The sequence below is a fragment of the Cinclus cinclus genome, chromosome 2 (assembly GCF_963662255.1).
Source record: "Cinclus cinclus chromosome 2, bCinCin1.1, whole genome shotgun sequence".
NCBI classification, from domain to species: domain Eukaryota; kingdom Metazoa; phylum Chordata; class Aves; order Passeriformes; family Cinclidae; genus Cinclus; species Cinclus cinclus.
The window spans coordinates 104,387,589-104,414,874 of NC_085047.1; the positions used below are offsets into that span (position 1 = coordinate 104,387,589).

Sequence of the window (27,286 nt, forward strand, 5' to 3'; positions counted from 1 at the left end):
GTGACCTGCTCCCTAGAGGCCTTGCCCACCTCGGTAGCCAGCTGGCTCTCAGTCACACCTAATGCTCTCCCAGCTGCACGAACCTCTGACACTGAGCCAGCCAGTGACACCTGGTAAATACAGAGATGAGGTCAGCCACGTGTTGAACATGCTCTACCCAGCCCACAGCTCCTTGCAGAGCCCAGTGAGCAGCGAGTTACAGCAACACGACCACAGGGTGTACTTCTGCAGCAGTGAGCACTGAGAGCAGCAAACTACAGCAGATGTCAAAAGCTGTACAGAGCCTGAGCCAAGAACAGAAAACTCTTGCTGAGAACACTGAGGCTGAAGAAAGCTGCATGCTCTGACCATTGAAATTTAAGTCACAGAGTGTTGCCATGTCAACTTTCAAGGTTTTTATAAACGCACATTTACATTTTAAATGTAGTAAGTGATGGCGTGATGGCATAGGGTTGTTTTTTTTAAATGCAGTTGAATGGGGATAGAAAGTATTGGGGAAATGGGGAAATGGTCCTTAAGACTTGAGCTGCCATGTGACTGTACGTATTTGAAACAAACAAATGACAAAGCAGTCTCTTCTTCCAGTACTCTTCACATGAGGTCTGAAATAGTGGAAAACTTAAATTTCATACATCACTGCTTTCCCAACCCCAGAATATATTCAGGGGGCTCTCTTGGAAGTGCATAAAATGCAGATGCCATTGCAAGCCTGTCTTCTCAACAGAAAAAACAAAAATGTTTCTGCAAGGCAAGTTATGACTAATAGACACAGTGTTCAACTTCCTCTGCTATTTTGGCCAAGCCTCCCACACCTCTCTACTGCACCATCAGATGTTAAACTATATATATGGTGGTGAGGTCTGCAGATGAAAGCCACCTCTCCAAGCAGGATGGATCCTAGCTGAGACTCAGATGTCACTTCCAGCAGTACTGAAGAAGCATCAATTCAGATAATAATAATGGCACAGATTTTTGATGTTAGCTGATGTTGCCCTCTGCAGCCTTCCTGGGTTACATCCATTCCTTGCCCACAGAAACCTCCTCCTCTGCAAACTCAAGTATATCCAAAAAATAAACACCACGTTGCTGGGAGTCTGTAGGGGTATTAGGTTTACAGTTGGACTCAATGATCTTAGTAGTTATTTTCCCACCTAAATTTTTCTATCACACATCTGTAGGGAAATGGGCAGTGATGGCAAGCTAGCACAACTCTCTTGAGAGTGCTATGGAGGTCACACATGGTTCTGGAGACCCAGCTGCTCTGCAGGTCTCTCTCAGTGGTTTGATCTCAGCTGAGCTGAATTGAGCTGATGCCAGAGCAAGCTCTGTGGGGTGATTAACCCCTAATGCAGATGCCATTGTGATCCTGTCTTTTCAACAGAAAAAGCAAAGAGCTGAGCAGTTACCACATAAAATAGTGACACTGTGAGTAAGGACCAGAACTAGTACTACCTCCTTTCTGAGTGCCCCAAGCACCAATCCCCCGAGTCCCATTCCCCTTCAGAAATCTCCCATTTCTGCTATGTAACAGAAGGGAAATAAGGAGCAGCCAATGCCCAGCAGTGTCTCCAGCCTCACAGACAGGAGCCCTGCAAGGATGAGGATCTCTGCTGGCAGAGTTCTCCAGTAATATTTTCTGTGCAGGTCTGGTCATTCAACAGCCTTCCACAAAAGGAGTCCTCAGTTTCTCTTTCATGAAAGCTGAGTATTTACCCTTTTATTTTCATGTTAGCTTGTGCCTAGCCCATGAAGAAATTATCTCTCCCATGCCTAGTTAAGAATGCATTCAGAGGAGGATCAGCAATCAAACCAGTGTCACCAGACAAAGTCTGGACCAGATGTACAGTAAAACCAACTGAGCATGTAGTGAGTTTGGAGCAGATTTCTGAACTAAAACTATTGCTCAATGGCCCACATTGCACCAGCTCCTGCAAACTTCTTCCCAGAGTGCTGTACAATGTGACATGGCTGCAAAATCTGGTATGGCTGCAAAGCAATGGTCCACACTTGGAAAAAGGGCTACCAGAAGCTGTCCCATGAAATTTGAGTAATTTTAGTACATTAACCACAGGATAAAAACATTTGAAACAAGGCAGTCCTTTAGGCACTGAGTTCAGCCAATCCCACAGAAATCTACTTTTGTATCACTATTAAGTGAGAGGGTAAGGGGAGGCAATCCTGCTCCTCTTCACTGTATTCCAAGAAAAAATGGGCACAGACATTTGCTTCCTGCTACACAGCCACAGTCAATTAATTATATAGATAAGCTTACTATAAATAAAAATATTTTATAGCAATTTTTTAGGCTTCTGTGGTAATGGTTAGTTACCTACAGCAGTGACAGGCCAGATATAAGTTGCAACATAAACCCCACGTGAATTACTATGTTGAAATATTTTAATTCTAAATGTGAGATAGGAGAATAATTTTCTCTCATACACATAAAGGCACAAAGCAACATGCATAACCTTGAACGAAGATACCAGAGAGGGTGACAGCTTGGAGTTACCATCTTGGAATAAAAAGTACATGAGCACATATATATAGCAATAAACAGAAAAGCAGGTATCTTTTACATAGGTGTATATATACACACACATTCTGTATGGCTGTACATACATTCTGTAAGTACTGTCCTTGTGGTATGTGATTAGGTTATCATGAACTTTGGGAACACATCAATTCTACGCATCTTCATTTGTGGCATTCATTTTCTTCACTGAGTCCACAGGTTCTGATGTCACACCTTCCTCCATATTCTATAACCTCTTCTTCTCCCCTCCAACCCCTTCCCAAAGGCTGATTTTAGAAATGATGATAAATTCATCTTTAAATGCAGCTGAAAAGTCAGCAGAGAATGAATTTGGTATCCCCTTAAGTTACATACGTTATAAAAAAAGTGATCTGGGTAGGATCACTGGGTCAAGGATAAAAAACTGCAGGTACTCAGGAGTAAAACACAGTTCTGAAATAGATCCTTTCACTTCCTGCCTTCCTATTTATTTTTAAACAGACAATATTGATCCACGCAACAAGGGGGATTGAGATACAATTTCAGTTTTTCGTGTGCTCAGTCTAATAATGTCAGTTTTAAAAAGGAAAAACCCGGAAAATACGATTTATCTCCACAGCATCATAACCATAAAAGAAAAAGATTTTAATGTCAAAGAGCTGGGTCAGCACTGGAGTGTGGCTGAAGAGAGAAACTCTATGGAAGGAACCAAGAGCTAACTACCAAGGCAATGCAGGACTCTGTTCTGGATCAGGCCACACCCCTGTGCTTCCTCCATCTAACTCATCCAATACAGCCACTGAATCTTAACAAGGCAAGGCTGATGTGTAACACACTGATTATTACAATGCTCAATTACAGGAGCTGCTAGGGGTCACGAACTTCACACCATCCCAGCACCAAAGGAAACTGCTCCAAATTGTGACTCTCAGGCTTTCTTACTCAGAAATAAAAGCTCAACATGCTGTTGTATCTTATCAACTTCATGCATCTGTGCTGATTGACATAATTCCTATTTGCTGCATCCTCTTTTCCAAAGATTTTAAACCACACAGGGAAGCCAGAATATGTTCTCATGTATTGTAGGACATCACATTTCATCCATTTAAGCCCTGAGCCCAATTCCTCTTTGGGTGTCCTGATCAATTAAGACATCAATCTAGATGTGAAGGAGCCAGAGATTCAGTTTCATGCTTGTGACATTCTCACTGCTAAAATTGATGCCTCCCATCCACTCAGCTTCCCAATTTCAAGAACTTGAGCTTTATGTGCTAGAAATTGGAGATTATTCAAAACTTTTTCCATTACATCGGAAACACTTCAGTATCAAGTACTCTGTTCCTGTTATTTATTTGCCATAGTATGATCACCATGGTGTCCCCTCTGTGCTGGGGAAATTCTCTGTCCTTCACAGGTAAACTTGACAACCTTTAGCTCTGCAACACTTGTACTGCACTACAGTCCACGAAGGGAACAGATAAATAATGCAGCTGAGGAGGAGACAGTCCTCTAGCTGTACCACCCCTCAGTGGGATAAAGATCCTCTCATCATTCAACAGCTGATCTGGGAGTTGCTCAACGCAGATTCTCAGGACCCCTAATGGCATCACCAAACATCACCATTACCATTTTGGCATTTTACCTTTTTGCTCCCAGTCCTTAATAAACCAAAATGTTCAGGTCTACAATGACATTTCCCAGTCCCACCCAGTCACACCAATCAGACCTCTAGTCTTCAAGCCATGAGAAATAATTCACTAAGGAACACACAGTTACATATTAAAACAAACAAACAAAAATTAGAAGAGGCTGTCAAGGAAACAAACAGAGTGCCAGAAAATACCATCTAGCCACCTCACTTCATTGCAAAAATCAGTTTCCTCCCAAGGGAACATGAAACCATCCAAACAGAAGCTGCAATAACTTTGTAAAATCCCCGGTGATGGGAAACACCTGCCTCCCATTGTGCACACACTAGTAACTTCTGAGCCTCTGCTGCTGCTTAGATGCATGCATCCTTGTTCAAAAAAGCATTATAACCCTTAAGCTATTTTAAACAAGAATGTAGGTCAAATTGTTTCACCTGTGTATATCTACTTATTGCACACCTTTTTCTGACAGAACTTCTATCCCTTATCAGGGAAACACAAAGGAGAGCTTCTAAGGGAAAGGCAGCAGATGGTGACAAGACAGCAAAGGTTATAATGAGATCTCTCAAAGTAGACAAAGAGAGTCTATCCAAAGCCTAAGACTACATTTTTTCCAGCCTCTTTTCCTAGCATTGGCATGTAAAAGATTTCAACAAATTCTAGTAGTAAAGAATTTTTAAAAATCCAAATATATGCAAATACATGAAGAGTACTGAAAAGGCAGGTTTTGGTGTGGAGTTTGGGTTTGGTTGGTTTGGTTTTGGGTAGTTGTTGGGTTTTTCTTTGAGTACTACAAGCACCTGTCTGTTAGCCACCTCTGGTGACAGCTCTTGCCAAGACAGCATGCTGCTGCACTGCTGCTGCAGCACCCAGTGCCTGTCAGATTTCCTTCATGACTGCAGTAAAGTGTCGCTTCCCATCTAAATACAACATGGACTCTGAAATAAAGTGGAGAAAAGAGAGAACCACATTAGTACCTTAGTATCAATACTGGGCAACTACAACTAAACAGACTGGCAAAAGTAAGAAGTAATCCACACTATCATCAAAGCACAAAATCTATGTGGTTTGCCATGAAATCCTGTTCAATTATTTAAATGCCAGTAGTTCATCTATTAAAATGACCGGTGTTCCAAGAAAAAGAAATTAATATTTTTTACAAAGTTATGATGACAACATATTAATGGGATACTTGCCTCCATATGTCTTAGGTACAACTTGTGGGACCTCATTTTCTGATATAAATGTAAAATGGAAAATATTGGTAGTATGGTGCTCCCTGGTATTTGCATTGTAAACTTCACTGTGTACTCGAATCTGGATGTATTTTTTTTCTGTGTAACAGACCTATGCAGTTAAAACAAGAGTTAGACATTGTAATTTATCACCAGTACTGAAAACTGTCACAGATTTAATTACAACGTTTAACAAGAAAAGTCACACACTCTCACAACATATTGTTAATTATCAGTGACTAACACTGGTGACAGCAAAGACAAGGTCTGCTCCTTTTCAAAAGGAAATGAACTCCTACCTGCCCAGAAAGCAGCAGTAAAGATCCAACTTCAACTGGCTTCTGAAACATGATATCATCAACAGATACAATAAAGGGTCTGGAACCCCTGAGGGAGCAAAAGAGAAATTTCTTCTCAAAAATAAAAAGGATGTTTGCAGAAATTTGAAATATCTACTTGTCAGCATTTTAGTAAAGGGTTACTAGAGAACAAATCTCTTCCTTAAACAGAGGCTACAGAAGTGTGAAGGAGTTTGGTCATCACTGGGGGAAATCTCTCAGCCAATGAAGCACACACTTTCTAAGGATACATTATTGCACCATTATTGTATCTTATGACTTGCTAGACAATCTTCAGGCCATCATTGCTCAGGCCTGTTTTTCAAGCACTGACACAAGCCACTTAATTTTATATCAGGCTTTGCATACCCCATTAAATTTACATATAGACCTTTGCTGGGTAATGTCTTCAGTCACACTTCCTAACCTCAAGCAGTTAATAGAAGTTTAGAACCCATTCCTCTTGTGTACTGAATGCAAAGGTGTAGTATTTATTTAATAGAATGAATATGCTATATGGTTGAAAAGTCAATCTCAATAGCTTGGTAAGATAAAAGAAAATGGAAAATGGATATATTTTCTATCTTGACAAGTGATAAAACCCAAAGCTCCAAGGAGCAACATGCCAATCCCTCTGTAAATATGATTTGATGCTCCAAGTAAAGCAGCACTGTGCACTAATAGTACATGATTCTACCAGATACCTAAGTTTTTTCAGCTCAGACTGTCATTAGGTTGGTTAGTTTGGGTTCCCAACCTGTGTACCAGCAAAACACTCTGAATTATATAAATATTGCAGGTCCACAGCTCACCCATAGCTGCAAGCAGTTGCCCATCCTAGTTCAAATGCCTTCCTCATGAGAAAACCCCCAAAGATCCTATTGAAGATGTTCCGTTCCTGCACATAGAAACAAATACAAATTCTTTTCACAGCCTTATGATGAAGTCTGCAGTTCAGTTCACAGTATTTAACAGAAGTCCCAACACATGAATGTATAAAAAGCACTATTGAAATACGTATGTAAAATTCAATATGCCCAAGGCAACTGCACTTAATAGGAGCTCATCTGACTGATCTGTCAGCATAAGATAACATCTCAAAATTGTATCAGCAACCAAAGGCCAAACTTTTTGCAAACACTTTGCAAAGGAATTTCTTTACACAGAATGAACAGTCTGGTAAGAAAACAAGGTCATTAAAAATCCTCAATTTTGCAGTGGTCATCCATACAAATAACAAAAAACTAGCAAAAGAAATTAGCCTTTAAATTGCAAGGACTGCAAAAGTCAAACAAAATAATGGTTTAACTAATCTTAGGCAAAAATTCATAGTCATAGAATGATTTGGGTTGGAAAAGATCTTAGAGTCATCTAGTTCCAACCTCCCTGCCATGAGCAGGGACACCTTGCTAGACCAGGTAGCTCAGAGTCCCACACTGAGTCTGGCTCTCAATGTTTCCAGGGATAGGGCATCCACAAACTTTCTGGGCAATCTGTTCCAGAGCCTTACCACAATCCCAGTGAAAAATTTCTTCCTAATACTTATTCTAAACCTCTCCTCTTTCAGTTTAAAGCTATCACCCCTTGTCCTGTCACTATGTGTCCCTGTAAAAATTTCCTCTCAAAGTTACTTCTTAAGTAACTTTCTGTAATTCATTAATATTTTTCAAAATACCTCAGGATGGCAAATCTGCAGGCCTTTTAGCTTTGCATCTTCCATCCACACTGAATTGGGTGGTAATTTACGACTCTGGAAACTCACTGTCCTTTGGAAGAGACAATAAACCTTATAGTCCACAGAACCAGCAGAATTCAGCAAGCCAAAAAAAAAGCATAAATAGTAAATGCAGACACATACTAAAAAAAACCTCAGAAAAACACAGAAAACCAAAATAAACCCAAAACAGAAATGGTATCACTAAACATTGTTCCAGTTGACCTTGAAGCCTTATCTAAAGCTGTCCTTTGATTTGTTATTGCAATAAACCTATGCTGCTGATCTTTCAAAAGCTTCTGCTAATGTTCAAGTTTATGTGAATGAAGAGGCTTAAGAAAGGTACATGAACAAAAAGATTAATCACAACCACAAAGTGCACACTTTGTCAAAAAAGCTTTGCTGGTTTTTAAGTCATAATAGGAAATAAAAGCACAAAGTGAGCTAATAGAATAATTGAGCATCAGACATGTAGACAATTTTTGAAGTTTGCAAACCCAGACAGAATGTGTACAAAGCACAACAAAATTTTAAGGGAAAGCAGGTCTGCCTTTGGTAAACAGCTTTAAAAATAACAATTGTATAGGGTAAAGAAATTATAAATCATCATAAATACAACACTGCACTAATGTAATTATATATTGTTCTATCAGTGTTGGCATCAGATGACTACACACCAATCTCAAGTTGTAAGAGAAGTATGCCAACAACTCCCTCAAATAACGTTGTCAAGTATTGTATTTAAAACACATTGCAAGGTTATTTGGTTAAAAGACAGCCAGTTCCTGCCCTCACAGTTTTTTTAATTAGATATCATAGCAGAAAACTGATTGTGCAAGTCATGACTGCAAAACCATTCCATTCTGTTATCTGGCTGAACATCATTAACCTTTTTCCTCAAAATTACTCCTGACAGCTTGTTTAGAACAAAAGAAGCTGCAGGTGTCATATTAAAGTTTTTACCTACATTTCAAATAAACTGCCACAGAATTTAAATGTGCATTTATTCCAGACTACCCTGTTACAAGCAGCCACTCAAAAGGCACTTTTCTCCTTCACAACATGTCAGTTCTCCTTCACCCCTCCCCTTCTTGCCTTGTGTCCAGTGTATTAAGGAATATGTCATGCACAATGTTTCTTTCTTCTGCAGTGGGAGCCATTTTCAGTAAGGAAGCAGTGCTGAATTCAATTCTCTTCAACTTGTTCACTGAATATTTAAAAAACCAAAACATATTAAAGTTCAAAGAAAAAACAAATAATGGCTCTGAAGATTTTAACCTGAAATCAACTATCTTTTCATTTTTCCTTTCCCCCGTAAGTTAAAAGCTGTAACTTCATGGTTCTATAGATCCAATGAGAAATTTAGCTTTTGTAATTGACTGCAGTGAAATAAAAATAAAGCAGTTCACTAGTAGCTCACCAATGTGACGAAGAACTTCTACACATATTTTATGACACCCACACGCTGTTCCTGCAGAAAACTTGAGTACTGCCCTCAAAGTACAGAACATATCTAACAAGAAACCCTACAGAACAATCAGCTGGTACAAGAATGGAAGTTTATGACAGAACTCATTACCATAGGCTGCAGAGATTGAAATTTTTAGCTTAAAAGATCTTCTGTCCCATTTATTCAGTGTTCAGTGTTTTTCTAATTCCCCACTTTAAAACTCCAGCTTAAAACAAATGAAGATGGAGCTACATGCTCCTTCCCCTGCTCTCCCACTTTTCCTCAGTTTCTTTCCAAAGGAACATGGGCATACACACAGTTGAGGGGCTGTGATGTCCTGCAGGCCCACCATGGGGTAATCACTTGGCCAGAGTATTAGGAGCCCCTGTGATGCACTCAGATCCAATCCTGACAAGAGAGAAGTCCAGAAGTTGTGCAGAGCACATCAGGAGTGTCTGTCAATTTAGCCAAAGAGGTTCCAAGCATGTGGTAGCAGACTTTTAAACTCCCTTACTCTACTGACATAAATGAGACAGAACAAAATTTTGATTTTAAACTAATTAGGAGCATTTCTAAGTAGCAGAACTCCTGAACTTTGCTTCTTCCCAGCTATTAAGTTGAAACTGAGACAGATGTGCATACTACCAGGAAATAAGACATACATTCCCCTTGCTTGAAGATTTCTTCCTCCTCAGGGCTCTCAGGAATGAGTGGATTAACAAATGCTGGCCTACAGACATTAAGTATTTTTTTTAAATTACAAACTTTACAATAATTTGTCCAGTAAATACATTATAACAGTCTTCCATTTTAGCTTACGTACACTTTACAAGATGAAATTACATACTTCAGGTTAAATGATAAAAATAAATATGGCTGCTAACAGAATATCACATTTGCTTTAACTCTGAAGAGGCAGTTAAGTGACCCAACCACTACCTAGTGCAATCAGGAAAGAGAAAGAGACACATCTATGGTTCTTAAGAACCTAAAATTGTACTCATAAATTATAATGAAGATTGTTCAACAAGAATCTTGTTTAGAAACTCAGTAAACAAAAACATGATGATACAGGATAGTCTAAACCAAAACCTGACTGGTACCATTCCTCTTGGAATAGAAGAAGCACAGTGCCATAGTTAGCAAGTGGTTTTATAAACTACATGTTCCCTTGACAGCCTTATCAAGAGCCAAAAGCTGTTTACCACGTGTACCACTTATCAAAGATTATGCCTTGAGCACAACATTTCTATGTTTATTTTACTGCAAAAATAAGTTTACTTTAGCCTAATTATATAACATTTAATTATTTGCACAAGTAAAGGCAAACACTTATTTTCAAGAGCTGTTCTTCCCCATAGTTTCTAACTATTATTTTCCAACTTTCAACATTTATACAAATGCTGAGAACAACATATATATACATACATGCACACACACACACAGACCTATGGAACAATTCATCTCTACCTCAAACCTTTACCTGTGTTGGCAACAAGAGGCAGAGAGGAACTTTTCTCTTAGAACAAACTGATCTTTTTCTAGAGGTTTGCTAAACCTCTGGATTTTGGAAATCCACCAGGTCCTTCTCCATCACAGAGCTCATATGCCCTCAGCTCAGCACACATCTACATCAGCTCTCCTGGCAAAGCCCTAAGATGCTGAGATGCAAGTTTGCTATGGTCCCAAAGCCACACAACCCTGTTTCTGTGGGACTACAGCCAACCTAACATATCCTGTACATCTGTGAATGGTTTTGACCTCACATAAATACCCTCCTTATATGGACAGAATGCTTCCAAAACCAAAACACAGCTGGCCTGTGGCCAGCTAGCTTGTACAACAGCCACTAGAGTTTGTACATATCTGCACAATTCCATGTAGGCTTGTCCTCAGTCAATCTACTACTGTATAATTACATCAGATTGGATGTCATTATTATGAAAAATTAGTCTCTTAAATGGGAACCATAACATAATTTGTTTTCTTAATGCATAGTATATTCACTGGTTCTAGAAAAAATCTGAAGAAAAAAAATTTAGAAACTACTTCTAATGTTATCAGGACCACATAATTATATCAAGTAAAACCCCTTAATTAAACACATCTTTGTTAAATACAAATAATTATTTAAACTAATTAGAAACACAGAAATGTTTATCAATTGGGCAGGCTATATAGGAAAGAGGTAAGAATTACAGCAGATTTTTCTGATGCTAGAATTATAAACCTAAACGGCAACTGAGCAGCCTTTTATTCTAACAACTAAGGAATTACAGAGAAAGCAAAACCAGCAAAATAACTAACAAAGTGTCTGGGGGGTTTTTAAGTTCTGTGGGAATACTTACCAGTTCCATCTTAGTTACACAAGCAAATTTTAACCAGAATTATTCTGATGACACCTATTTAGTGTCTGTTAGGGAATTAATGGTATTATTCACTCACAAACCATTTAACCACTGAAACTCAATCATTAATTCAAACAACTACTAGAATGCAGGTGGGTTTCTGGCAGATTCATTTACTTCTGTGTTCATTCAGACCAGTCACTCAAACACACAGAAAAACCTCTTTAAAAAAAAGGGTCAGATCCCAAGACTACCAGCAATTCCTGATATCATGACTCCTAAAATGTCTGAAGTTTGTCACAGGAAAGTTAACTTGCCAGCAGAAAGCATCAACCATTGTGGTTTAGTTACCACATAGGTGATGCTACATTATATGGATGCTACAAATACAGAGCAAGCTTCCATGTTTGTCATTTTCAGCACAGCAGAAGTCAGGAAACTTTTTCTGTCCTACAAATTACCGTTTATTCTCTGGGTCCCGGGCCACCATGACAAAGGTTGCATCTAACACAGGGCTGTAATCACCATCATGTAGCTAAAAGAGACAGGAAAGAAGTACATTAATGAACTCTAAAACTAGAAATACACTTAGCAAGCTATTTAGTTGACATAAAGTATTGAATAATACTGTTAATTCTGCTAACTTTCACATTCTGTCATTCCTTCCAAAATTTCTCACAACAGGTCAAAGATAGGAAATAATTAAAATTTTCATTTCAGGAATTCTGCAATGTAAACATTTACCAGGGAATAAAACTTTGAGCTGGGAGAGGAGAAATCAACACAGTCATTGTAAAAGGACCCACTTAACCTTTACTCTGAGAAATGCCATAGCTTTTTTTTAATATATATACCAAACTGCCACTAATACCAGCACTGTAAGGAGTTCAAACAAAAAGCTGTAACATTATCTTCTACATCAGAGACTTTATTTAAGGAGAACAACTGAATTAAAAAAAAAAATCCTGTTTACCTGAATTACCACAGAATCATAGAATCACAGAATAATTTGGGTTAGAAGGAACCATAAAGACATCCAGTTCCAATCCCTCTGCCATGGGTAGGGACACCTTCCATGATCAGGTGGCTCAAAGCCCATCCAACCCAGCCCTGAACACTTCCAGGGCTGGAGCACCTCTGCTCCTCTGGGCAACCTGTTCCAGTACCTCACTGTCCTCACAAAAAGTAATTTCTTCCCACTATCTCATCTAAACCCAGTTCTCTCAGTTTGAAGCCATTCCCTCTTATCCTGTCACTATATGATCTTGTAAATTCCCCCTGAAGCACCCCATGCCTGTCATAAGATGGAGAGAAGTCACAGGAGCTAACCTGCAGCATGTGCATCTTCACTTCCATGGAGGTCTTCCCAACCCAAGAAACATTGCCTGTGAATTTGATGTCACAATCTGGATGTATAATCTTCTGGCACAAATCTACAAAACAAACATTAGGGGTCACTGGAGACAGATCACTCACAACTAATGCTAGACAGGCCAGATTCTCTAGGACCTTTATGTGATCTTAAAGTGGTAACACAAACAAAGATAACCCAAAAAAGACAGCTGTTGCAAGGGACCACACTGCTTGTCTGCAGTTTCTGCCTCTGCAGACTTTTGAAGCCAGAACAGAAGTAGGAAGCAGGCACACAGGTAGGCAGCAGACCCAAGGGAGTGTTCAGCAGAACAAGCAACACAAGCAAGGTCCAACTCCACCAAAACACTACTCAATAATGAAGCTAAGAATCTGCATGCCAAAATAAAACGAAACACAAAAGTGCAGGAACCATGGAAGTTGCTTTTTGAAGGGAAATGACATATGAAATGCTGAAAAGCATCTACAAATCCCTCTTCCCACCTCTTGTCAACAAAAGTCAGAAAACTTCAAAGCTAAAACAAGGTGAAGTGAACTGGAGTGGAAAAAGGTATCCTCAATAACAAGCATGGGAAGACCATAGCTGAGGAAAGAGTAAGACAAGCAGATGAAACTATTTTATTTACTAAATTTCCACTTACTGATTTTATCCACCAGAGCTGTAACTATGGATAAAGGTGACCTTTGCTGCATTTCCTGCTTGGTGTGAGTGTAGCAAATAAGAACTGTGAAGAGACCAAAAATGAAGCCATCTCTTTAACAAAAACATAAGTGGAGTTGATCAAAGTCATCTTTGCAAAGCATAACAAGTACCTGGAAAACACAAACTAAAGTATCCTACTAGAGGAAAGCACAGCTTCCACATCTTTCTGTATGTAACACATGGGATTGCTATAATGAAAACAGCAGCAGCTGTCTCAGTTTTATGGGTATTTACTTACTACAAAGATAAATTTAACTAAGCATTTTAAACCAGCTCATCACTTGACTTCCAAACCCACATAGTCTCTTTCCTCTGCCTCTGCAGCTCCCTGTCGCAGACTCTTCCTATCTTCTATTTTGATTTCATGAAGGCTGTCCAAGGATACATGCTATCTGAGGACTTTTGAAATACTGATTCCTTTAAAGAGGTGGAGATTAAATAAACTGTGCCTTACAGGCACGAAACCATAGTCAGAGGTATTTATCACACTGCAATTACTACTAGCCAAACCACTACTTAAACTAATTTGCTTTGTGCATAAGAGCACACCCAAGTAAACAGACTTCTTGGAGTAATTCAAGGTTGCAAATATATGGTTTTTTCTAGTGCTCATGTAATTTTCATTCAACACAGATCTTCATTATCAAAAATATCTGTCTTGCACTGAATAAGATAAGAGAGAAGGAATCCCCACATGGACCACTCACTTCAGAGTTGGACTTGACAATCCTTGTGGGGCCCTTTCAAAGCAGATGGCTCTGTGATCTGTGATCTGGAAGATCTCTAGCCTTCCAAGTAATCTAAGATTTTTTTCCCTATGTTTACTAGAGTCACAATTCTAAAACCTGTTGAGCTTATATCAGTATGACCACCCCGAATATTGTTTAATTGGGACAGAATCTTGATTAACCCAAAATAATACATCCCCAATGGAACAGACTGGAGCCCAGTATGACTGCAGACAAGGCAAAGACATTCTGTGCTGTCACAAGAAAAAAATTAGATCTTCACAGATTTCTGGTGAAATTAAACAAGGCACAGAATGAAAAAGAGGGTCATTTCATCTAACAACGCAGGTTAGCCAACAGTTTGAAGTCTCCTGTCCTAATTTAGGACAGACACTGAAACTAGTATTTTCCACCTCCCAGGAAGAAATATCAGTCATGCAGCTATTTTGTCTATGCTCAATAGATGTCAATAGACATGCATTCATTTCTTTCTCTGCCTTCCTCCATTTTGTCCATCTGGACCCTCAGAAGGAACAGAAAAGAAATATGTTCTATTCACAAATTTCCTTTAATAAGCACTTAATTCTTGGTCAAAAACTTCCATCAAAAAGCTCCCAACCAGCTATGGAACTCAGATGAAGGAGGAAGTCACCTGGTGATGTGTCAAGAAAAAGTATCTCCCAGTTCTATTTAACAACCTCACACTTAGAATACAAAAGGAAAAGATGGCGAACTTTTCAAGACCACAAATAAATAAAAAGGAGAAAAAAATTAAGAAAGTTAACTTATGAAGCAACTGAGTTGGTTTAACCCTTAACAACAACTTGCAGAACCCAAAACCAGTATTTAAAAATTTGTTCTCAATGGATACATTACATTCTTTCCATATCATACACTCTTCTCCCCAAAGGGAAGATTAAAATATTTGCATCTCATTAAGTGTTGGTGTTTGTGGCCGTTTTTGTGGAGGCTTTTTTTAAGATTAAAAAAACGTAAGTTTTCATTTTCAATATACACTCTGCAAGTTTTCTCTGAGTTCACACTCAATGCAAATTCATAATCTAGGATCACTTTTCAGTAAATTATTTTTGTAGCTGGTCCTTTAAAAATATGACAGAGGCAGGAAGCCAAACAGTTTTGCTTCCATCTGTTCTTTATCATCCTTCCTTCTCTTTAGGTACCAGTGTCTTCTTGTTTTCCTTCCTTTCTGAGGTGTCAGAATTATGGGTTTCCCTCCAAGGTTATACTGTGTCACACCAACCAGTCAGTGCTCAGCAGTAATCAAGCTCACTGTGTGCAGCCTTTACAAGGGCATAGGTACATACCTCCTAAACTGTCAAGATCTTCAAGTATCCTTCCAAACCTGCAATATAGGGGTTTGACAATTAAATACTTACATAAGTGGCAAACAGAAGAGATTCCTGTAGGTGTAACATGGTTGCTTTGTTACCTTACACTGTTGTGTACATTCAGGTACTTTTCTCTTATTTCAGGCTGGCTTCCTAAAGGTAGAATAACTTCCAAATAGCTATCCTTCATTCTCCTAGGAGGGAGATCTTCCTGCTGTTTTGCCAGTAAAGTATGAAGAGCTTTTCTTTCTTGCATTGCTTGTACATGATCCCTGGTAAGAAAAAAACTTTAGTTCTGAAGTACAACAAGAGAACTGAAACCCTAACCAAAAGATGTCACATCGACTATCCAAGTTAAAACCAAAAAGTAGAAATAGCAAGACACAGTGAACGTGCCTTAAAAAGAAAGTGAAATGCACAAAATGAAAGATGCTAAGCAAGACTACTGCAGAAATCTTTGAAATAGTTTGTGTACAAGAGGCAAGCACAAAATTCACACTAGTGAGATGAACAAAATGCATCTAATTCTGAATGCTATCAAAATCATTCCCCTTGAAAAGAACAAATCACACATAATTTAACCTATGAGGTTTTTGTGCATATTCATGTCTTCTAGAGCTATAGCATCACAAATCTTCCCACACTGCCAATTTTAAAGGACTGATCATCAATTTACAGTCCCTCCCAAGAAGTAAAGTAGATGTACAGTGCTGGCTAGCACTAACAACAAGAGAACTAATCTGCTAAGACTTGCCATCATCCATAGGTGAGTTTCCCCTTTGCAGCATCAATTCTAACAGCAAGCTAAAAGAAAACTTACCTATTTCTCTTTCTCTCTTCCTACCCAGACATCTTAAAATTATACAGGAAAGTTACAGAAAGAAACAGCATAGAAAAGGGAGAAAAATTCCTTCAGAGCTGCTTTTCCAGCACCACCAAGTCAGAGGGGCTGCAACTCTCACAATGGAGAAGGATGCAACTTACTGTCACTTCTTCCCAACCAACCAAGCTGATTCCTTGCACAGATATCTACAAGATGTAAGAGTCTTGCCCAACACACTCTCTTACCTGTTCCAAAGTTCCCTCCCCTTAAAAGTGCAACCTGACTGAATAAAGCAAGTATTTTGTAACATCCCTAGAATCAATACCCATCTATTAAAAACCTAAGGGTTAAACATGCAACAATTCTGGTATAAAGCCAAGGCCAAGCAGTAAACAAAAATACAAATCCATTTCATAGAGCAAGAGAATGAATAAAACACTAAGCAACCAAACTTAATGGTAAATTTCTGGATGCGTGCCATTCCTTCTCTTGTGCTTGCTGCATTGCTGAGAGTTCAGTGACACTGTGTTTAACAAAATTAATTAAAAAAAAAAAAAAAGAAAATAAATAAAGAAAACAACAGAAAACCTTTTCACCAAAAAGAAATTTTGTCTTGAGTTTTGACTTTGGATGAATTCTGGGCATTAGCCACTTAATATGAAGGCTTACTTGGCTTGAGTATTATTTCAGAAAGTCAAGCTTCAACATATTTATATTCCCCCTTTTCTGTTTAATAAGTTTCAGGGAAATACAAATAATCCAAGATCAAAGAGAGTGAAAGTCAAGCAGAAAACTTCAGTTAGTTCCATTTGTTTATTTGTTTTAAACACAAGATGTGGTTTACCTCATCTGGGCAACATGATTACTATGGAGTTCAGAGGAAACAGAAGGATAACAACCTCGTGCAGAGGGTTAATGTTTAAAGTTATGCCACTGCATAGCAATGGAATATTACTGGTTGACTAAAGAAAGATGCAAGGCCCAAGATGATGCATCTTCACGCTTTTTGGAGAAGCTTTTTCCAAGTTCTTTCAGTGAAAGGCTTAAAATAAATTAATCAGAAAGTAAATCAGAAATTTGTCTACAAACATAAAGAAACCTAACAATAAAAATGTAACTATATTCTATTTTCACCAGCTCCATCCTGGCTCCTCTGAGGTCAGCAGCAGAATTCTTCTTGACTTCCACTTGAGAATGTGCTCTTCAATATGTAGATTAGGCTCAATGCAGTAACATTTTTCAACAGACAAATACTGTTACACACTGCAGTACCAGCCACACAGTAACAACAATTCATCTAAATATTAACTAGCACCTGCCATAAACATATTAAGGGATGTTTATATATTTCTGAAATGGCCACAACTCCATCTAAACTATATTTAACAATGAACAGATTGATAGTTTTAACTACAATTTAAGTATAAAACCAGAATTAACACATAAAGAAGATATTTCCTTTTAACAATGAATACAAAATGCCACTGGCCTTTACAGGAGAAATCACAAACCAGGTCTCCTGTTAGCAAAATCAATAGTTAAAGATGTTCCTCCAACATGCATTCTTCCTCTCTCCCAGCATTACAGATATATGTACATCAGTCTTTCCCTAGCTCCCTTTTCAGGACCCCTATCAAGCTGTTCCTCAGATGTGTCCTCTTTAGATGTTCTGGGGCCTAACTCAGTTAAATCCCCAGCTCTTCAGTCTCCACATGTATCAACTCCTTGTCACTCTGTTTTTAAAGTGGGCTCTCAAAGGCTACACAATCCATGTCCACTAAACCTCTCTGTATTAAACCCGTCACTCTCAAGCGCTCCCATCTGTGGTCTCGGTGGCTTCACTTCTTCATGGTAGCTAAAGGATTCATTACTCTGCAAACTATTTCTGCTGTATTTTGTACAGAGAGAAGTACCTGTCCAAGAAAAACACTGCTATGGTGATCCTGGCCCCAGTCTGCCCTCCCTCCAGGATGGGAGCAGTGGGGGGAAAAACAGATGGAAGATCAGATTTGACCAGAATCCTCTAAAACCTCAGTTTTCAAATGGTATTTCCATATGGCATCATTCCTGCTCAGCCACTCTGAGATATGGGAAAAGCTTTTTCATAAACAATTTCTAGAGCCCTTTCTAGCTGACTTGATGAAAAGTTCAAACCCTCTCATACTTAGTTACTACTCTAACTAAGCAAAAATCAGCTTCCCAGATTCAGGCATTTTTGTTAGAATGCCTAAGGTTGTGTTTAGATAAACTGAGTCAGAAGGCTTGGACACATCAGAGACTTCATCCTGGCAAGCCTCTCTTCATTTCCCTATCACTGCACAAAGTGGGAGAAAAGAGCTCAGCAAACACAGCCAAAATTAACAAAAAACAGGGGACCAACCAAATTGCAATGTGTATTCCTCCAGACTGCTTGCTACATTTACTTTTCCAGACTGCAACAGCAGAGGGTTATTCAGTACAATGGGGGGGAGGGAAAGTAACTTGAATAAAGCCAAAACAGCAGTTATTTAAAGCATATGTAAATTAATCAAAAATTACGTTACAGCAGACAAAGGAAATGCTCAAAATATTCCTGATTAAGGAGACCCTAATCCCAAACTGACAATTTTCTGAAGACATGGATGATATGGGTGCCATTTGGAACACAGCCTGCTACACAGTGAACAAGCTCAGCTGCCTCTGCATCCAGTGCAGGATAAATCCACCATGCTGGCAATCCACCTAGAGATAACTCAAGAGGTAACAGCAACACAGCATTGACAGCCAGACTCTACGGCTTGTAACTCCCACTGGATTTAAAGTTAGTGGGACAATCTCATAAGCACCAAGATCAGGTATTTTGTCACTGCCAGAGAAATCTTAGAAGTTCGTGATCCACAAAGGTACCAATTCAGAAGCTTTGTCTCAATTACCTTTTAATGGGATCTTTTTCTTCCCCTGACAGCAAACTAACTTTTGGCAACTTCCACTACCACAATCCTGAGCTCCACCTTGGTTTCACAAATGAAGTAAAATACATGTAGTGCACACTGTACCTCCAGTTGGTAGATGCTCCCACTATATCCCTCAATTTGTTCCGCACTGGAAAAAAAAAACAAAAATCAAAGCAAATCAAGCTTAGTTCTGCAAGTGATAATCATGAGGTTGCCTGGTGTTAAAGGCACAATCCTCATCCCAAACAGGAAAATTAAGCAAATTCATGCAAATAGCAGCCCAGAAACAAAATTTTGGCCAAACTCACTGCTGCTGTTAGTAGGCATATCACAGTAATGGGTTGAATAACATGATGCCATAGCTTATTACATATAGTCAACAAAGAGTGTTTGTTAGTGCAATCAGTCACCTCCCGTGCTAATTAACAGCTGAAAGCGTGGATCAAGATTAGATTGGGGAATTACTATGTGAAAATATTACAGCCTAAAAACAAACTGTGGAGATAACACAAATCAGAAAGTCGTAAGAGAACTTAAAAGGGAACGGTGCAGCTTGGAAACAGGGAATGAGGAGAATACCAATTAAATAATCCCACCCACAAAGGCAGGCAATATCAGTAGACTGGTTCTTGACAGCAGGGTTCCATCACCCAAATTTTTAGCAGTCTGAAAGAACACAGGATTAAGACAGTGAAGCCAGTCCTATACCATTTATTTTGTCCCTGTATGCACTCTCAGAGTTAACAGTAGCTCTGCACAAGTTTTTTCTAAATTTTAGGAATAATCTGCATAAGCATCTTTTCTATTCTTTCTCAGATGAGATTATTAAGGGTGCTAAGGTCCCATCAAATTTACAAAACTACTCCATGGCTGGTGAATGTCAGCTATTTGGAAACGCCTGAAAACAAGCAGCAACAATTCCCAAGCTCAGAATAGAAGCTGAGAACTGTATAGAAGGGATTCCTTGCCTATTTACACAGATTTTTTTTATACTAGGAGCTTTAAATGTTAGGGACACATCAAGGAAGAGCAACCAAAAAATATCCAGAATTTCACAGTAAATTGAAAGAGCCTGCTGGTGAGTCACAAGTTAATCCTTTTATCAGGCTTGGCAATTTTCAAACTAAAGGACTAAATGGTCAGAGTATTCACAGAGATCAGCAAGCTGTCCAATAAACCGTGGAGCAAGCCTAGGTGAATTCCTAGTATTTAAATCACATTCCACTCTCTGTCAGATCTGCTCAGCTCTGCCCCTACTCCAGTCACTTCAGCTTCTGCCCAAGTCCCCCCAAATCAACACTACTGCTACACCCCAAACCTCCTCTTCCCCATTCCTTCCCTGCAGCACCCTCAGCCCCTGTCCCTACACTCCAGCCTGTTTCTGCTTTGCCTGCCTCCTAGAGAAGCACAAGCCTGAGCCAGAGGCAGGCAAGGCAATGACCGCCAGCCAGCACATGGATCCAGTGACTCACCAACAGTCAGCAAACACCAGGGTCCACAGCTGACCCCAGCACCAGCTTTGGCACCCTAATAAACCTCTGATTTGGAAGCAAATTTTCACAAAATGTGTGGAAATATATTTCTCTTTGAGACTGGTGCCTCATCTATTTTGGGTGACATCAACAAAAGGTTCTGGAAGAAGAGAAGGACAAGAAGATAGGCAGACAAAGATAAAAAATAAATTGCTTAGGCCTTATTTCTTTACAAAATTAGGCTAAAATATGTTTTGAAATTAGAAGACTTCTACTACTATTTCTAAGAACAAAAAAATTTCAAGGAAAGAATCTGACTGAAAATCTTGAGAGTTGATTTCTCTTGGAAACAAAGAAGGTCTGATTTCTTTTTCCTTAAGCAGCAGCAGGCTTGCTTACAGAATAGGTATTACTTTCTTGTTACTCATACTCCACCTGTGAAGCTGCCATAGTATGCATTTGATCAATACAGTGTTAGCAGAAACACTGTTAAAGCTTCCAGAACACAAAACCTCAATTTTTCAACTGTGCACAGACTGTGCTGTGGTGGATAGGGAATAAAAAGCACTCTCTCTTTGTTTAAACTAAATTCATCTTCCTTTTCAACTCTAAAGAGGTCAAAAGCTCTGAAAAAAAACCTCAGGTTCAAACCTGCAAAAATGTAAATGCTGTTAGTCCCATTTAATACATCTGATTTCACTTGTAGGTATAAAAAAATAAACATTTTCCAGGCAGAGAACACATTAAAATTTTTATCTTAACAATGAAAGGGACAAAGTGTAAAGTGTTTCTAAATGTTGTCAAGCTAAATCTAGTCCATTTTATGGCTCACAAGTAAATAGTTTTTAATTTCTTTGCTTTTTTTCCTCCTGGGAGAACTATCTTGCTCTTCTAGATATTAGAAATTTAATTAAGTAACAACAGAAACTTAAGTAAGAAAATGAAGCACAAAAATCTATAAGGTATTTCTTTTCCTATATGGCAAATGTCTTAAGTGTGCAAAAGAGTTATAGCAAATGGGACTTTTCCATCTTGGTCACGTAGCATATTTCACAGTATCTCCTACACTGTGATCAGTGGGCCACCAGTGCCAGAGCAGCAGGGTCTGAGTTTATTTGCACTGTGCTGTGGAAAAGAACATGAGGGGGGCAGCTAGACAAGATCACTGCATTCATCTCTACCAGTGAGATCCATGACCCTCGTGCTGGTGCCTACCCAGCTGCATCCAGTTCAGGCAGCTTCGGTACAGAGCTTGGCCTGGACTTCGGTGAAGGACACCGATTCAAATGTCTAAAATGAAGCCAAGTACTGCAGGAGCTGCTGCCTTGAGAGATTTTGTATCCCACAAGCCTCTTAGAAACGTTTTATCCAGCACTGCAGACAGAGTGCGCTGACAGAGATTTAGTGCAACAACACCACCACAATTAAGACCAGGGCCATTCACCAAAGGCAAAGGGGCTTTAAGCAAGGCAACAGAGAAGAATTATGGCACTTCGTTTTTCATCAATGCTAAAGTAAGGAAAAACAGTAGCTGAATAAGTTCAGTGTTATAGCAAATATTTTAATATGTACAGATTACCACAACACACCATTATTCACATGAATGGGTGACTGTCCTGTGGAGAACAAAACACAGGTTAGATTAACAATGAAAATAAACAAGGCAAATTACATCTAACAAGGAGTTACTTGATTATTGTACCTGCTTCAGTTCCATTTAGGCCCATGTTCCTTAATTTTAGTGACTCCAGGCAATCTATCCTTGCCTGCTTTAGAGTCTTTTTGTTTTCAACTCAGTTTGTCCTTTCCTTTCAGGTCAGCTTTCCACTTCCTTGTCCACTGACTCTGTGTGGTATCTGTGTAACCCCAAATAGTTCCTCAGACCTGGGGCTACCATGAGCTGTTGACAAACACTGTTAACTTTGGAAAGAGTATCTGGAAAAATTTTCAGGAAGTGGGATGAGACTTTTTTTCAGAGGGAAAGTCCTGCTTTGTGTAGTCTTTGGGAGAGCCATGGAAGGAGTGAGGGCATTCACAACAGCAACCCCAAATTGTGAAAAGGAAGCATGTGAAAAACTAGCAAGAAAAAGTATTTGGTGTTCTGTGAAAGCATGGATACCAAGTTGAAGGTACAGTTTACATAACAGTCAAATAGTTTGTGCATCAGCAAAACTTTGAATAATTTTGAAACAGAATCTCAAATGTTTCAAGTTTTTGTAGTCCACAAAATATTAGTACCCTTTGGAGAACTAGGATGACCTATTCACTAGTTTTACTAGCCTTCTAGATGGCATAATTTTCAAATATTCAAATAAACAATCAGGGCAAGCTGCAAATATGCAACATTTTGTATCCTTGCTTCTCTCTTGTAACATCCTAAATTGCCATTTCTTAACAACAACGAAAATAAGTTCTCCAACAAGAAATAACCCTCATTTTCTCTTTTACTGGTTAACCAGTAACTACTGATGACTTCTGTTTAGAAAACAAAGGGAAAAAGAACATCTCAGAAATAAGCAGAACACCATGAAGGAATTATTTGTACCTGGCTCCAGCCATTTTCCTTCTGCCCTCTTCTCAGTACAAGGGATTAGAATGTAAGAAAACCTTTTTAAAAGCTTCTGAAACAGGAGCATTATGATTTATTACTATTAGAGCACTGAAACAAACTTTCCACACAAAGCTCTATTGACGAGAAATTTCACGAGGCAATGCTGCTGATCTGATTAAAAGATTTCTACAAATTCACAAAATTAACAGGATTGACAGATTAAAAGTTCTGTACAGCATTATTTCCACCCAATTCCCCATTTCTTGTCCATTCTCTCCAGTCTCATTGTACCTATCTGCCCTACATTGACTTTCTATCAAGTCCCAAGTTGAGCAGCAGTTATCCTGTCAGGAAAGAACCAAGCTCTGCCAAGGCTGAAGAACCAGAGGAGCCTCTAAATCTGGAGTTTCAATGATTATGCATATTTGTTCCATTCACCTCCAAACACAGAGTGATTTTCTGCTGCTTCCTAAACACTTGTACCATGAGCTAACAGACAAGGGCCCATTCATTATCCAAACCATACTAACACATGAAGGGACAGCACCTGAAAAAATAAACTCCTTAGTAACATCATTACATCTTCTGGAGCACAGCTATTTACTTTACCTTCAGACATGTCAGGAAACCCTGGAGAGGCACTGGTCCCAGAAGTGAGTGTCCTTGCCAGAACAGAAGGAAGCTTCCTCATGATGCACAGTCTATAGGCAGAGCAGAAGAACTTAGTGTCATTAAAAATAATCCTATAAAAACAATTTGGGATTTAATTTTGGAATTATGCTGGTGACTTCAGAAACACCAGTCCTTATTTTCATCTTGATCTTCAGAACTAGATACTATCAGTGCAACGGTTCCAAGATAGTTGAAATTCCAACTGACACCTTTCCTTATCAAAAATTAAGAAAGAAGAATGTTTCACTGGCAGTAATTGTTCTCTTCACTACCTATTCATATTTCCTGAGACAACCAACTTAGACTCAACACCAACTTCTACTCTATAGCATCTTAACATAGATGGGGTCTATGTGCCTCTAGGAAATCATCCATGACCCTAACCATACACTTCTCCTGCACTTGGCTGGTGTGCATAGCAGTGGAAGGAGGAATATCCCAGAAAGGATTTCACAAGTTCTCACAAGCAGTCTCATTCAGCTAAGTCTGGTTTCCTCCTCCATGGCTTAGTAGTGCAGCAATTCAAAAAAGCCTAAAGTGCAGGATATAATCCTCTTAGCCATTAAGCAAGAAGGGACAACCATGAAACCCTTCAGAGAATGTAATCCACCCACAATTCACTAACTGTTCTGCAAGGTACTAGCCAGCACTACTCTTATAGCCAAGCATAACCATGGTAACACAAGAAACACACAGAGGTGTGTGTAAAACCCCTTGCGATAGTTCACAGCATCATCCTGACAAGGAATATTGATTGCTGGTCCCTTAATTTTCTTCCTCTGGGACTAGGGTTCCACCTCAAAAAAGGAAAGGCGGCAGGTCCTCAGGAGCCAACAGAAAAGCAAGGCCATTTACACAGCCCTCTCTCTCTCCCCCCTTCATGTATATCTACCCATACATATATATATATATATATCATATACACACAAGCTTTCACTGTCTGCAGATACACATGGAGGGCTTAAGAGAATAAAAGGAAACAGACAGACACACACGAAAACAAAAAATAAAATTCTGACGGGCAGAGGTATGCAGCAGGAATGACGTGAATAGCGATAGTGAGACGCCTCCGTGAGTGCTGCAGCCTCGGGGCTCGGTGTGTCACGGCACGGCCCGCAAACGCCTTCCCGCCGCAGCCGCAGGGCCCCTCCCGCCCGGCGCCCCGGACCGGCCCAGGCGCCGCGCCCGAGGCCGCGCTGCCCGCGGCGCCGCTCGAGCTCCGGAGTGCCCCGCCCTGGCCGCGCCCCGAGCCCCCACGGCGGAGAGCGGCGAGGCGGCGGGGCGAGGGTCGGGACACGGCCCTCCCTGCCCAGGCCCAGGCCCGCCCGGGCCACCGTCTCTGCTCCCGGGGCCGGAGGACGCGGGGGCCGCCTTACCGGGTGGGCAGCATGGTGCTCGCCGGGGCTGTCACCGCGGGGCCGCGCCTGTCGCAGTCACGCCGTCCTTCCCCACCAGCGACTCGGGGCTCGCCGCGCACACAGCGGGCTCCGGCTGCGGAGCAGCTGGGAGTCCTCGCCCTGCCCAGCCCGGGATCCCCGGGCGGCACCGCCCGGCTTCGGCCTGCCCCGTGTCCCTGTGGTCGCGCAGCGCGGCCGCTCCCCGGGGCGGAGGTTGGGGCCGGACGCCGTTAGTCAGCGGGTGGGCCCTGCCGGGACTTGCTTTTAATAAACATCGTGACTTTTTTCTTTTTAATGCTCCGTTTTTTCCCTGTGACGAAGGCCGGCTGGCGGCGCTCAGCTGGGCGCTGTGCCCGGAGCCTGAGGCGAGCCCCGAGCCGTCACACGGCCGTGGGGAGCACGGCCTGCTGCCCCGAGCCGTCACATGGGGGCACTGCTAGGGAACGTAACTGAGAGCCTCGGAATTTTACAAGGAAAAGAGGCTTCCTATCTTGAAGAGTGACGTTACCTCTCTGTACAACTCCCTGAAAGGTGTGTGTCTCCAGGTTGGGGGTCAGCCTGTTCTCCCAGGCAACCAGCGACAGGACGAGAGGACGTAGTCTTAAACTGCGCCAGGGGAGATTTAGGTTGGACATTAGGTAGAGCGATTTCTTCACAGAAAAGGTATTTAACATTGGAATGGACTGCCGAGGGAGGTTCTGGAGTCACAGTCCCTGGAAGTGTTTAAGGAAAGACTGTGTGGCACTCAGTGCCGTGGTGTAGTTGAAACGTTGGTGTTCGGTCACAGGTAGGACTCGATAAGCTCGGGTCTTTTCCAACCCAATTGATTCTGTGAAAATACAGCTGTTTTAAATAAACTGTGCTTTGCACAGGCAAATAATCAACAAGTTCAATTAATCAGAATCTTTTTTTATTCCTGGGAGCAGAGACGACATGGGGCCTGCACTGGGGTGTGTGCAGGGCAGAGAGGCAGCCCTGGCTGCGCACCAGGACCCCACAGAGCCCATAGGCACCAGAGCACTTGCCATAATCGTGTCTATCTCCGGGGGACTGGCTTATACACGTGTGTCCAGGTGCAGCCCCTCACTTCCACACCAACCACAATGTTTGTGGTTCTCGCTGGCCGTTTCAGCTTGCTAGCAACACAGTGTATACAGAAGGTTGTCGTGGTTTAGCCCAGATTTGGGAGAAAACCTCCAAAGGTCCCCCCCCCCCCACATGCAAAGCCAAGCGGCCTGTCCCCCAACCGGTTCGGGAAGACATTTCCTCAGAGAAAAGTGGAAAAAAAAAATGTTTATTCAACAGACAAAACACTGCCCAGCACAAAAAATGAACAATACCGATCAACAAAACCTCTCGCCACTCTGAAGAGATGACAAATTCAGAAAATCTCTCTCCTGTGGGTGGTGGCTCGGCTCAGTCTGTTCAGTCCCTCCAGCGCTGGAAAATGCCTCTGCACAGGCCGGGTCCCGGTGGGACACAGGTGCAAGCTCCTGTTGCTCCCCCGTCCAGAGCAGGTTCAAATAATTCCAGGAAAAAAAAAGAAAACAAAATCTCCGGGGAACTTCTCAGCTTCAGTTAGTCAATAACTAAAAGCAAAAGAGAGCTCTCTCCTGCTGTCCACCACAGTGACACAGTCCTGGAGATGAAGCAATGAAACTCCTGTCTCTGTTTTGAAAACAACCTCAGACATTCCACCACTTCTCCTTCCCCCGCTTCACTCTTAAATCCCACCTTAAAAGTACAAAACTTATGTCTGGGCTAAACAGACAAATGGGGATACAATTCAACATCACAAAGTCACCCCAGGACAAGGTACAAGTTAGCAATGAGGTTGGTAAGCACACCTTGCTGAAGACATCGCAAAGCATCAGTGAGATTGGATGAGGATATGGGAAAACATCTTCTGGGAAACACAAAATGTTAAATACATTAACAAGAGTATTCATTACATATAAGGGTAACATCTGAAAACTAGATGGTCTTTAAAGTCCCTTCCAACTGAAACCATTCTGTGATTCCGTGAAAAAAGCTGAGGGTG

The 27,286-nt window shown here is 40.6% G+C and overlaps 1 protein-coding gene across 5 annotated transcripts; it reads right to left on the bottom strand.

Annotated features, from left to right (window-relative positions):
• Positions 1-2,272: 2,272 nt before the first annotated feature.
• Positions 2,273-25,419, bottom strand: ACOT9 (acyl-CoA thioesterase 9). 5 transcript variants are annotated; one of them, XM_062488066.1, is made up of 16 exons: positions 25,225-25,419; positions 23,786-23,877; positions 22,215-22,241; positions 19,256-19,301; positions 15,499-15,669; positions 15,374-15,411; positions 13,259-13,342; positions 12,576-12,679; positions 11,708-11,781; positions 9,561-9,628; positions 8,544-8,655; positions 7,410-7,500; positions 6,547-6,632; positions 5,696-5,783; positions 5,358-5,508; positions 2,273-5,099 (listed from the first exon to the last, which is right to left on the bottom strand). In XM_062488066.1, exons 1-16 carry the CDS (start codon positions 25,236-25,238, stop codon positions 5,041-5,043), a joined length of 1,305 nt encoding a protein of 434 aa, XP_062344050.1. In that variant the 5' UTR covers positions 25,239-25,419; the 3' UTR covers positions 2,273-5,040. The 5 variants fall into 5 exon arrangements, with proteins under 5 accessions (XP_062344050.1, XP_062344052.1, XP_062344053.1 ...); XM_062488068.1 differs by lacking the exon at positions 25,225-25,419 and adding an exon at positions 24,868-24,904; XM_062488069.1 differs by lacking the exon at positions 22,215-22,241.
• Positions 25,420-27,286: the final 1,867 nt, after the last annotated feature.